The following is a 13629-nucleotide window of genomic DNA, read 5'->3' on the forward strand; positions in this document are numbered from 1 at the left end:
TTTATTTTAGTTGTACATATCTATTCTATTTATTTTATTTTGTTAGTATGTTTGGTTTTGTTCTCTGTCTCCCCCTTTTAGACTGTGAGCCCACTGCTGGGTAGGGACTGTCTCTATATGTTACCAACTTGTACTTCCCAAGCGCTTAGTACAGTGCTCTGCACACAGTAAGCGCTCAATAAATACGATTGATGATGATGATGATGATGATATATTTGTGTGTATGTATATATTTTCCTTTGGCTTTTAAAAAGTCCATAAAATTCATAAAAATATAAAATGCACAGAGCGAGACTATCCTAAAGAGAAGAGCAGCAGCAGTTAGGAGTGGAAGAGGGAGGAAACGTGGAGGAGGTTTAAACTAGAGAAATTCAGCTACTTCTCCTCGACAGCTTCTTAACTCTTAACCAGCTATAGATACATTTAATAACTGCCTCACACCACTGGCCTTGGGGTCAGAGCACATCAGGAAGTTATAACTTGCATTCTTGGCTAGAATACAGTGAGACAGGAGCCGCCACTGGCAGAATTGGCTAACAGGGCAAAGCCAACCTGAATCCAACCTGTTGAGTGGAGTAAGTCAATTGAACTGACTTTGGCCCACCAACTATATTTTTGCGAACCCTCATTGTGAATCTAAGTTAAGTAGAACCTTCTAAAATGTGGGTGTTTTGTTGGGGTTTTTTTTGTGTGTGTATGTGGGTAGCATATTTGCTGTATGAAGTAGGGGTATGAAAGTAATGCATTTTTCTTTTCTCAGTGTGCGTCAATCTAATGAAATAATTTCATGGAAAAATGCATGCATAGGAGACAAATATGAAATTATTTTTTCCATATAATTTCCATCAATTCCAGAGGACTTTTGCCAACATTGAAATAAGTGTTGAGTACTGGTGTCAAAATTTGTTGTCACAGTATGAATATTAAGTGTAGACAGCCGTTAGATGAATATCATTAAACATTCACTCTCTGAATCTCAGTGTGGCTTCAAATTAAAATGCATCCGACATGATCTTTGCCTCAAGAGCAGAAGTGCAGGAAATATACCTATACTACATTCTTAAGTCTCAGAAAAGCATTCAGCAACATCAGCAGATCTGGGTGTTAGCAACTACTAAGCAAATTATGTTACCATGGTATCTCAAGGTGACTCCATAAAGGTATGAACAATTGATTATGAGTTGAAGATGTTTTGTCATATGAATCAATCAATTCGTGGTAGTGATTGAGTGCTTACTTTGTGCAGAGCACTTATACTAAGCACTTAGGGGAGTATAATATAGTTGGTAGACATGAGCTCTTCCCTCCGGGAGCTTCCAGTCTAGTCGGGGAGACAGACATTTAAGTAAGTATCAAGCTGCGTGGCCTAGTGGAAGGAACACAGGCTTGGGAGGCAGAGGACCTGGGTTCTAATCCTGCCTACATCTGACCTTGGGCAAATCAGTTAAATTCTCTGACCTTTGCTCTGACCTTGGGCAAATCAGTTAAATTCTCTGTGCTTCAGTTTTCTCATCTGTAAAATGGGGCTTAACTGTGAGTGTCCAACTCAATTATCTTGTATCTACCTCAGCTCATAGTACAGTCCCTGGCACATAGTAAGCACTTAAAAAAATACCCTTTTATCATTATTATTATTATTAATAATGGAAATTCCAGATAGAAGAAAATAGTTTGGGAAGGGAGTTGCAGTGGGGCACAATGGCCAAGTAAAAAAGGTCTAAATGTTAGCAGCCTCTGTTGGAGGAGAGGTGTTTTGTTGGGAGGGAGTTAAGATCAAGAAGGCAGGTTAGAAGGTTAGTGTCAAAGCAGGTGACGTTAGAATTTGTACAGTGACCAGCGTTGATGAGGTGCACAGTATTTCCAAGATGGTATACAAGTGAGGTGGATCACAGAGTTAAGAAGTGAGAGGAAGCAGATTGCCAAGAGGGTCATTAGGAACGTTCTCATGGTTACTGAAGTCCCTGAGGATCGGTGTAGGGGAGGAGTAGAAAGGTGAGAAAGCTGTCAAAATTTCGCAATAGACTACCGGCATCGTTGAAAGTCTGCAAAATTCATCCAGAACTGCTCTATGCTGGTTACTCTAGAGGGACTTGAAAAAGAAAGCCTGCAGGTAGTTGTGAACTGTCACAGAGTCAGCCAACTTCATCTGATCACCAGTATTGAGGTTACTGCAGATTGCCAACACAGAATCTGTGAGGAGACTGAATGACAGCAGAATACCTAAGTAGCTGCTGGGTGATGAACTGAAATGGACCCCTCATAAGCAGGAAGATTTAAAAAAAAGTAACGTTTTCAAGGGCAGCATATAGCCTAATCTCAGGCATTAACTATATCTGTGAAAAACCCAAACCCTGGAGAAGTTAATCGTGCAATTTTCACTGCTTCAGTGACTCGTATTACCTGATTCTACATAGAACATCGTCTTCTAAGAAGGCAACGATAGCACTGTGCAAGGCTGGATGAACTAAAGACATCTCGATTCCCACTTCTAGCAGGGAAAAACATGACTTTTGCATCAAGGCAAATACAGGGAAAAGGCTGGGAGCCCACCGAGGCCAGAAACTGTATTTATATAACAGACCTTTCTTCTAAGCAGATTTGGTTATGAGAAGTTCATTAAAGTCTCCAAAAGTTCTCTTATGGTATGAATAGGAGTTGGGGACCTGTCTGCCCCTTTCTCTGCCACATCAAAATAAAACAGGGTTACATGGTCAGTCCTATTGAGGGTATTGTAGGACAAGTAATTTGATGCTACATGTGTAGTGGGGAGGGATAAGTTGGGAGGGTAATGGGAAAATGGGGGAGAGGAAGATATTGTGCCTGCCCTCATTTTATGTCCATGAAGATTATTGTTTTGTAGTTTGTTTTGCCCCTGGTCAACCAGTACCCATTCAACTCTATCGCTTTCAGGCAGCAGCAGCAGTTACATCAACACGAACAGATTGCACATGTACACGACAAGCCAAGTTCCAGTTCTGATGGGCTCAGAATTGATCCAGGTGTGTCTTTTTTCTTAAGGCAGTTGATATTTTTCAGTAATCCCACTGTCTCTTCACACTTGACTTTTTTTTACTTTGGGATAGTTCTTTATGTATTTTTTTAATTCTTTCATTGTCATCCTGAAGTTGGAATGGAAATCCTTATCTTCTTGATTGACATCAATTTAGAGACTGATTCCCCTGCTTTCAAGAGCAAGTCATACCTCCATTGCATCTCCAGTATTCAAGAAAAGGCCAGGATAAGGAATTAAACCATCATAAATATTTACATCATTGAAAGATAATTGTTAGTCTGAGTATATTTTTAGATATTTGAAACTGAATATGCCACTTTTACGCTATAACATATTTACGACCGTTATGACACTTTATATTTTCAGAAATTGATTTAATCGCTATAACATTTCTGGTAGAAAAGCTGGGGAAGAAACATTATTTTCGTTGTACTGATATTCAGAGATGTCCCAGCAGTGGAACTGACATGGATATTTTGGGTCAGGATTTCCTCCCATCTTTAGCATCAAACCACCAAAATGTCCATGGCAGGGAAGTTCGGGGTTTAAAGATCAAAATCCTGCTGAAATGTAGTTTCAGACAAGGCTAGTAATTTGTGTATTGGGAATCACACTAGTGTGCATTGTACAGGTCCATACTTGCAAGTTTTGTATTTGTTCTTGATGAAACTAGAAATATTCAGAGGTAAGGGGGAGGGGATTTAGGTCCCTTAGCATTACAAATTGTCCCCAAGATGGGGCAGCCATTTTAGATCCATACTTGCAAGTTTTGTATTTGTTCTTGATGAAACTAGAAATATTCAGAGGTAAGGGGGAGGGGATTTAGGTCCCTTAGCATTACAAATTGTCCCCAAGATGGGGCACCCATTTTAGATCCTTGAGTTCCACTCCTGGACTTGCCTGTGGCCATTTCAGGTACATGGGAGAGTGGAGGGAGAGGGGAGGAAAGAAACTAGGATTGGATTTTAATGTAACTCCAATGCATTTTATCCAGAATATGGTCTCAAATTCCTCAACACTGTTCTGTTTAAAATGCATAGTGAAAATACACATTCTGGGAGAGTTTCAAAAATAACTAGCCTTTTTTTTTTGTCTTTTGACAGGCGAAGGTATGACAGAAGAGGATATGCTTCAGGCTGCTATGAATATGTCTTTGGAAACCGTTAGTAACAACTTGAAGGCAGAAGAAAAAAAATAACAAAATACCATTTTTCCTTCTTGTCAGAACACTTTTAACCCCCCAGCATTCAAACACTGGGTGGACGTCTCACATGTAGGGTTCAGTATTGAAGTAGCACAATATTCAGCAAAAAACACAAGCAGACCAAATTTTAAGGTAGTTTACAAAGAATGATGGGGAATGCAACCACTTGAGAGTGCTTTAGCCTGCTCCCACTAATGGTGGAAGGAACAGTCTGCAATTCAAAAGAAATTTACAATAAACTGTTCACTAAATTCCTTCATTCCTCTTGTTGTACAATTTCAGTTTGTCTTAAAATAGGTATGTTCGTAAACTTGTTTGAAGACCAGTGCTGAAGGTCTTGCTTGCCACAGGTTTTTTCTCCATTTTTGCCTGAGAACTTGATTTTTTTTTCTCTTCTTCAGAGTTTCTTTTATTTCTTAGCGTTTGAAATAACTCTGCTGGAATGAGTACCTCTTGTCTGTAACTAACAACCGGGATGGTTTCTAGTAGGGTAAGCTATTCTCACCCTTTAGTGACTCTTTTTTAGGATTGTTTTTCTTCCTGTTGTTTCTGGCTCTCTTTCTCCTACCTGCTTTTCTTTTCAATTTTCAGAGTTTTTCTGTACTTGAACTAATCTCAAGTGAGAGAGTTCATATTCCAAAATGGGCTCAGTATCCCATGACTCCAGAACATTCCTGGCTCCCAAAATGAACACTGCACAAATAACTGTCTTTTGTGTGCATGTATGTGTTTTCTAGGTATCTTATGAATGTCTGTCATATCAAAATTTTACAGCTTTTTCTTAGTAGCCTTCACTCACGCACCTTGGGGTCAAGATGTTTCTTCTCTTGCTGAGGAAAGTAGGAGAAACTAAGTATGCAAGCTAGTTTATGTTAGTTGTAAGATTTAAGGTTTTGTACTCAAAGTAAATGTGTGATAGAATATCTACATTTGGTTCCCCACTTTACATCCTTGCCACAGTATAATTTGCTTCCTTTACTGTGAAATGGTGTTTTCCATTCTATTTAAAGACAAAGCATATGGAAATGTAGATACACTGCTTATTTAGCCTGTATTCCACTGAACAGTTGTGTGCCACAGACTCTAAACTTGGAGGACATGAAGTTACTTACTAAAATATATTGAAAAGCATTCTGTGATTTGACAGATGTAGTAAAAATAGCCATAAGTAGAATAATTGGGCAAGGCATTTCAATACAAATTGGAATTGTGAAGTGATTGAGCACTTAGTTTTGAGTAAAAATCTGTAGGGGATTTTACTATTTATTGTTGGTTTGGAATAATACTAATGTGGGGTTAGGATTACAATGCCTTTCTTTCTAAAACAGACATCCATAGCTGCTTTTTCCCCCATTATAACACTTTTTAATTTTAAATGATTAATGGCTTAAAAATTTTAAATGAGAATTTTAGAAATTTTTAAAAATTGGCACACATGTGGCTGGCTATATAGACATTTCTATCATGGAGAAACTTTAGTCCAAGATTTATTATTAACCGTAACTGAAAATAAGATTAGAAACAGACTTTTTTTTATTCATTTGGATAAAAACTAACAGGTTTTTATGTAACATTTGATTTGATTTGATTTGAACCATTTAAAGACTCATTGGGGAATTAACAAATTTAAGGTATTTTAATGAAAAATTGAAAATATCCACTTTGAAAATGTTTTATAGGACATGTTTCCAGAGTTCAATATTTCTTCTGTGCAATATACAAATCATAGTTTATTTTAATATTTTTGTGGTTATATTCTGTGAAAAAATGTAAATCAAGCCACTAGATTAATGAGCTTCATAATTAAAAATGCAGGAGAATTATAAAAATTAAAACTTTATTTTCTAAGCTAACTGCATGATAGATCATAGGGAGTTTGACACTGTACTTTTTTTATGGTATTTGTTAAGCGCTTACTAAGTGCCAGGCACTGTTCTAAGCCCTCGGGTAGATACACCTAATCAGGTTGGACACAGTCCATGTCCCACATGGGGCTCGTAGTCTTAATTCCCATTTTACAGTTGAGGTAACTGAGGCATAGAGAAGTTAAGTGATTTGCCCAGGGTCACATGGCAGACTTCCAGGCCTGTGGTCTATCCACTAAGGTACACTGCTTCTCTAAGTATTTGAGGCATATATGTGCACAAGAAAAGGGTGGTATTTTAATAAATAATAATTTTTATTGGACACATCTTGATTTTGAATATTTAACTGAACTGAATTTATTTAGTTTATATTGCTCCTTTCACGTTTAAGTGGTGACTAAGAGAGAACAAGCTTTCGTGTCAAGGCCAGACACCTATGCATCCCTTGCCTGATTCAAATTTAAAAAGGGGTTTCTCTGAATATGTGCCGATGGCCACACATCTTCTCAAATACACAGACCTAGAGCACCGTACCTTTGCAGCTACCAAGAGGCAATTTGGCAAAAACACAGCCTCATTTTCATTATGTGGCATTCCTTTAATCTCAAATATAAATGGAGAAACGAACTTGGGTAAATAAAGCGTAAACTACAGCTAACTTCTTAGAGCTTAACATCCTGAAAATTATCTTCATTTGTGGCACTAATATAGGAGTTATTGTAAGGTGATTTCCATTCTGGTTTAACAGATGGGAGAACCTTAATGTTTAGTAGTTGAACACTTAACCATTCTCCTAGTGTTGAACTCCTCTAAAATGGTATTAAAAATATCCCAAGACTACTCGGCTGCATCTCCATTGTCCTGGTTATAGTCTTCAGCCCAGTGGTAACATGAACTTGGATATTTATTTGAATATTTTCAAATAAACTTCCCAGCTCTTCAAGGAACTTCTTTAAGCTTTAAGATTGTAGTACAGTGAAAACAACTGTAATCTAAAATATCAGTATGCTGGTATGCATTTTTAAAGGGAGTGTTATGGGTGTGTTATGTTTGGAAATGTTTTTTAAAAGTTTGTTGCCGGTAAATATAGTAGTTCAACTTCAAAATCTCAACCAAATTTTTTTCTAAAATATTAATTTTTTTATGGAAATGCTTATTTTTTTGTGAGCCACCAAACATTAGGATTATTCCATTAAATCACAGCTGTAATGTTAAAACTATTTTACTTTTTTAATATAGAAATTTGTGGTTACTTAAAACTTGGTGTTTCCAAACTGTACCGTTTCCATTTCCAAATATGGCATGGCCTTAAAAAACAACAATGTTGGTGAGTTTAAAGTGTTAAAATTAAAATCTGATTAAAAGAAAATAGACAAGTCAAGTTTGACTTGGTTTAGGTAAACCTTTAGAGGGATTTTTTTTCTAAACAGTTTTGAAAGAATTGCCAGTTAATTTTGTTCTGAATTGCCAATGGAAGATTAAAAATATATAATTGACTAGAGTGTAAGCTCCTTATAGGCAGGGAACTTGTCACTTTTTTATTCTGTACTTCCCAAGCACCTAGTCCAGCGCACTGCTTCAAGTGGGTACTCAATAAATACTACTAATGTTATGATTTTTACTTACCAGTGCTTTAGCTAATAATATGTAGCTGGCATGTTAACTAATTCACTATAATTTTTCAGTTTCCGTGCCTTCCAAATGAAAGGTTCCTTGCATTCCTGTTTACCTTTTTTTCCATAGCCAACTGAAGCCTTGGCTCTTGCATCTAGCTTTGAAGACATGAAATATTTTGTGTTTTAATAAATAGGAAGATGCAGTTTTAGCTTACACACAAAGAGATGTTGCTTTTACTTCACTGTCAAGATCTACAAAGCTGTGGTCAATTCTGGCCAATCGAAATGTTGATCTGCCTTGTAAAACCTGATAATGGAAAGATTGTGTAATTGTTTACCTGGTTCTACCAAAATAGTTTGATGCCAGTAACATCAGTTCCTGAAATTCTTCATGGCAACTGATACTGTTCACTCTGTGGATGAGAAAGAGTAAAGGCATATTGAGATCATGGGTACATGGGTTTTTTTAGGCAATTGAGGCAGGGGGAGAAGTAAGTTGTAGGTTTTAAGAATTAGTCATCACAGACACGGTTTGGTGAAGCATTTGCCCTCGAGTGTGTGACCATTGTCTCTTGCAAAGGTCAAAGGTGGGTATTTCTAAGAATTTTCTATGAAAGCTATAGAGATGTCTTATTTTATGAAAGAGGAAAAGTGTAAAAACTTGAAGCATGATTGTCTAATTTCTATATCACTGGATTACTAGATAACTTTTAAACAATCTAACACTGTATAAACTGTTCGTTTGAAATTTTGAATACAAAGAACCTCTGGATGAAAAAAATAAGCTGTATTTGGCCATAGTAGAAGTGCACTACGCCATTGTTGTTTGGTGATGATCCTGACCCAACTCTATAGTCCTTTGATGTGTGCGACTTCTGGGGACTTTTTGTTTTTCGGAATTGCAGACACCCAAAGCCTTTAGTGTACGGTCTTCAGAAAATTCAGACTTCCAAAGCACTGATGAATGTTGAGGATTATATTGTTTTTTTGTAGATGGATAACTAAGTTGAATTTTGAATATCAAAAGTTATTAAAAATAAAGATTACTCTTTGCTTTTTCATTTCTTTAACGTGTGCTTAGTTTTGTCCTTCCCTCTTCAAATGAGCCTGAATTTACAAAGCAGTCTTTAACGGTGAGAAATATATTTCATAATTCCAATTAATACTTTTCGGGCCTTCAGTGAAAATAATTTCGGTGTGGAATCTCATTTCTGCCACTTAACTTTGTTCATGTCCCTTTAAATTGGGTTTTATTCACATAGTTATTCACGAAACCTACAATGGGTTTTAAATTATAGAGAGAGCTGATAGATGTATCATTGATATTACTACTATGAATGACAAAATCATGCTGCTTAGAAGCTTACGGAAGGGACGATTCCGAGGAATGGGCAGGATTTTGTATTCTGTTTGATCACTTTTTCTGAACACTGGAGGGCACGAAATTTGAAGAGAGGGTTAGAGAGCAGACACCTCGCTGCTTGGGCTGGGAAATAGTGCCACTTCTGTGCCAGTTGGGACTTAGGCCCCTCACAAAAAACTTGAAAAAATATTGCTAGTTGATCCCTTACAGCCCTAACCCTTCCAATTCGTAGCTTGCTTAATGTGTCACATACACTGAACTGAAGGGTGTCTGCCTACATGAGATAAGAAGGCAATATTAATCAAAGTTGGCCTGAAACTTCCCCTTTAAGAACCAACCAAGAATACATATTCATTCATTCATTCAATCATAGTTATTGAGTGCTTACTGTGTGCAGAGCGCTGTACTAAGCACTTGGGAAGTACAAGTTGGCAACATATAGAGACGGTCCCTACCCAACAGCGGGCTCACAGTCTAGAAGGGGGAGATAGACAACAAAACAAAACATATTAAAATAAATAGAATAGTAAATATGTACAAGTAAAATAGAGTAATAAATCTGTACAAACATATATACAGGTGCTGTTGGGAGGGGAAGGAGGTAAGGCAGGGGGGATGGGGAGAGGAAGGAGGGGGCTCAGTCTGGGAAGGCTTCCTGGAGGAGGTGAGCTCTCAGTAGGGCCTTGAAGGGAGGAAGAGAGCTAGCTTGGCGGATGGGCAGAGGGAGGGCATTCCAGGCCCGGGGGATGACATGGGCCAGGGGTCGATGGCGGGACAGGCGAGAACGAGGCATGGTGAGGAGATTAGCGGCGGAGGAGCGGAGGGTGCGGGCTGGGCTGGAGAAGGAGAGAAGGGAGGTGAGATAGGAGGGGGCAAGGTGGTGGACAGCCTTGAAGCCGAGAGTGAGGAGTTTTTGCCTGATGCATAGGTTGATTGGTAGCCACTGGAGATTTTTGAGGAGGTTGGGTGCCACTGAATACATACCTCAACTTAGTGAAAAGAGGTTAGGCCTGGGAATCGGGACCGGGGTTCTAATCCCAGCTCTGCCATTTGCTTGCGACATGACTTAAATCACTTCCCTGTGCCTTAGTTTCCTCATCTGCAAAAATGGGAATGATACCTCAATAAATACAACCAAGTGAATTGAATGTTCTCCTTTCCCTCTTAAACTAGGAATCCAGGAGGTGCAAATTTGCTTATCTTGTATCTACTCCAGAATTTAGCACCCTAGTAGTTTCCAGTACTCTACCAGTCTCAACTACGGGAGGGAGAGTCAAGGAGAGGCCTGTCCATTCCATTCTACCCCTAGCTTGGGCAGTGGCTAACGAGTGGAAAACAATCTGCTACAAGTCAAAACTCACTTTTGCTGGGCAGCAGCAGCATGGGAGAGAGTCGAGGGAGGAGACTCAAGTTTACTGTGAGGAAGAAGGCGGTGGTAAACCGCTTCCATATTTTTACCAAGAAAACTCTATGGATACGCTTCCAGAGCGATTGCTGATGGAGGTGGGGTGTTCTGGGAGAGATATGTCAATGGCATCGCTATGGGTCAGAGAAGACTCGATCATCATCAATCATATTTATTGAGCGCTTACTATGTGCAGAGCACTGTACTAAGCGCTTGGGAAGTACAAATTGGCAACATATAGAGACAGTCCCTACCCAACAGTGGGCTCACAGTCTAAAACATAAAACAAGGCAAAGCCCTTAACAAATACAACCATCAAAAGAAAAGTAATATGATAATAATACTAATGGTATTTGTTAAGCACTTACTATGTGCCAAGCACTGTTCTAAGCACTGGAGTAGATACAAGGTCATCAGGTTGTCCCACGTGGGGCTCACAGTCTTAATTCCCATTTCACAGATGAGGTAACAGGCACAGAGAAGTTAAGTGGCTTGCTCAAGGTCACACAGCAGACCAAGTGGCAGAGCCAAGATAAGAACAAACGTCCTCTGACTCCCAAGCCTGTGCTCCTTCCACTAGGTCAGTCATTAGCCATGCTGTCATCATAAAACGATGACTCCAAATCGAGGTTTTCCATTTTTAATAGTGCTTGTTACTCAGTGGCATTTTTATTTAGTGTTTACTGTATGCAGAGCATTGAACTAAGCGCTTGGGAGAGTCAAAGAAGACAGAGTTGGTAGACATATTCCCTGGCCACAAAGACCTTAATATAAATAAATTACAGATATGTACATCAGTACTGAAGATAAAAGATTCAGATTTTTATTTCAGTACTGATGAATGAGCACGATCCTTCCCTCTGCAATTAATTCAGCAGCACTCAAGAGTAACAACCACCTACAGAATGCCCCGTTCAGGCCAGAGGTAAGCGTTGTTGTAACTGATGCGGGGAAATACACATTTTTGAGCATTTAAGTTGAATCGTGGTGATTGACCATAAAGATGATCTACATTTTAATAATAATAAATAATAATGACGGCATTTGTTCATTCATTCATTCAATCAATCGTATTTATTGAGCGCTTACTGTGTGCAGAGCACTGTACTAAGTGCTTGGGAAGTTCAAGTCGGCAACATATAGAGATGGTCCCTACCCAACAATGGGCCCACAGTCTAGAAGGGGAAGAAAGACAACAAAACAAAACATGTAGAGAGGTTAAGTGCTTACTATGTGCAAAGCACTGTTCTAAGCATTGGGGTGCATAAAAGGTAATCAGGTTGTCCCACGTGGGACTCACAGTCTTCATCCCCATTTTACAGATGAGGTAACTGAGGCCCAGAGAAGTTAAGTGACTTGCCCAAAGTCATACAGCTGACAATTGGCAGAGCCAGGATTTGAACACATGATCTCTGACTCCCAAGCCCTGCTCTTTCCACTGAGCCACGCTGCTTCTCTAGATTTTACTAAATCTCTACAATCTGTTCCCTACTTACTAATCTAAATTTTAGCTCCTTGTCAGCCATCGTTTTGTGCTTCAAATAAGGATATGCGATACTGATATAGTCTGTTCCCATCAGAACCCGTTTTTTTTGTGTTTTGTTTTTTTCCCACAGGATACACATAGTTTGGCTTGGGAAGTCTTATAGATGATATAGGGGTGGGTTTGGCATATGGGAAGGGCATTTTGAGCCAAAGGAAAGACAAGGAAGAGGAAGGAGGGAATAACAGAAAGCATGTAGGAGAAGTAGCATGGCTCAGCGGAAAGAGCGTGGGCTTTGGAGTCAGAGGTCATGGGTTCAAATCCCAGCTCCGCCAATTATCAGCTGTGTAACTTTTATCTATCCCATGCGAAGTACAGAGAAGCAGTGTGGCTTAGTGGAAAGAGCTCGGGCTTGGGAGTCAGAGGTCGTGGGTTTTAATCCCGGCTCCGCCACTTGTCAGCTGTGTGACTTGGGGCAAGTTACTTCACTTCTCTGGGCCTCAGTGACCGCATCTGTAAAGTGGGGATTAAGACTGTGAGCCCCCCATGGGACAACCTGATCACCGTGTATCCTCCCCAACGCTTAGAACCGTGCTTTGCACATAGTAAGTGCTGAACAAATGCCATCATTATCATCATTTATTTTACTTGTACATTTCTATCCTATTTATTCTATTTTGTTGGTATGTTTGGTTCTGTTCTCTGTCTCCCCTTTTTAGACTGTGAGCCCACTGTTGGGTAGGGACTGTCTCTATGTGTTGCCAATTTGTACTTCCCAAGCGCTTAGTACAGTGCTCTGCACATAGTAAGCGCTCAATAAATACGATTGATTGATTGATTGATTGATCATGATTATTATTACATGGGACAACCTGATGAACTTGTATCTCCTCCAGTGCTCAGAACAGTGTTTGGCACATAGTAAGCGTTTAACCAATACCATTATTACTACTGTTATTATTATTAAGTTATCGACAAGTAGGGTGCAAAATAGATTAACCGGTATAAATCGGCTGCAGGGTTCGAGAACCCAAGGTGGTTACGCAGTTAGGAAAAATGACTCGGAGACATGAATACAGATAGAGCAGTAAAGGTAGGAAAGCTGACTGCTCGCCCGTTCACCTCCCGAGAGATACAAGTGACGAACAGCCCCGATCCCATTCCCACTGTTTCTTTTATTGAGATAATAATAATAATAATAATAATAATAATAATAATAACAATAATGCCATTTATTAAGCGCCTACTATGTAAAAGCACTAATCTCAGCACTGGGGAGGTTACAAGGTGATCAAGTTGTCGCACGGGGGCGCTCACAGTCTTAATCCCCATTATACAGATGAGGTAACTGAGGCACAGAGAAGTTAAGTGACTTGCCCAGAGTCACACAGCTGACAATTGACAATTAAGAACCAGCATGACTCAGTGGAAAGAGCACGGGCTTTGGAGTCAGAGGTCATGGGTTCAAATCCCGGCTCTGCCAAGCTGTGTGACCTTGGGAAAGTCACTTAACTAACCCTGTGCCTCAGTTATCTCATCAGGAAAATGGGGATTAAAACTGTGAGCCCCTCACCTCCACCCCACCCGGGACAACCTGATCACCTTGTAACCTCCCCAGCGCTTAGAACAGTGCTTTGCACACAGTAAGCGCTTAACAAATACCATCATTATTGTTATTAT

At 39.4% G+C, this 13629-nt stretch overlaps 1 protein-coding gene across 3 annotated transcripts in view; it reads left to right on the top strand.

Moving 5' to 3' along the window:
- Positions 1-6170, top strand: part of ATXN3 (ataxin 3) — a 32783-nt gene extending 26613 nt beyond the window's left edge. For all 3 annotated transcript variants that reach the window (XM_038743281.1, XM_038743282.1, XM_038743283.1), the window contains 2 exons: positions 2911-2999; positions 4117-6170. In XM_038743281.1, the coding sequence (XP_038599209.1) occupies positions 2911-2999; positions 4117-4211 (184 nt within the window). In that variant the 3' untranslated portion in view covers positions 4212-6170. The remainder of the gene's footprint in view (positions 1-2910; positions 3000-4116) is intronic.
- Positions 6171-13629: the final 7459 nt, after the last annotated feature.

This window comes from Tachyglossus aculeatus, chromosome 1 (genome assembly GCF_015852505.1).
Source record: "Tachyglossus aculeatus isolate mTacAcu1 chromosome 1, mTacAcu1.pri, whole genome shotgun sequence".
In the NCBI taxonomy this organism is placed as follows: Eukaryota; Metazoa; Chordata; class Mammalia; order Monotremata; family Tachyglossidae; genus Tachyglossus; species Tachyglossus aculeatus.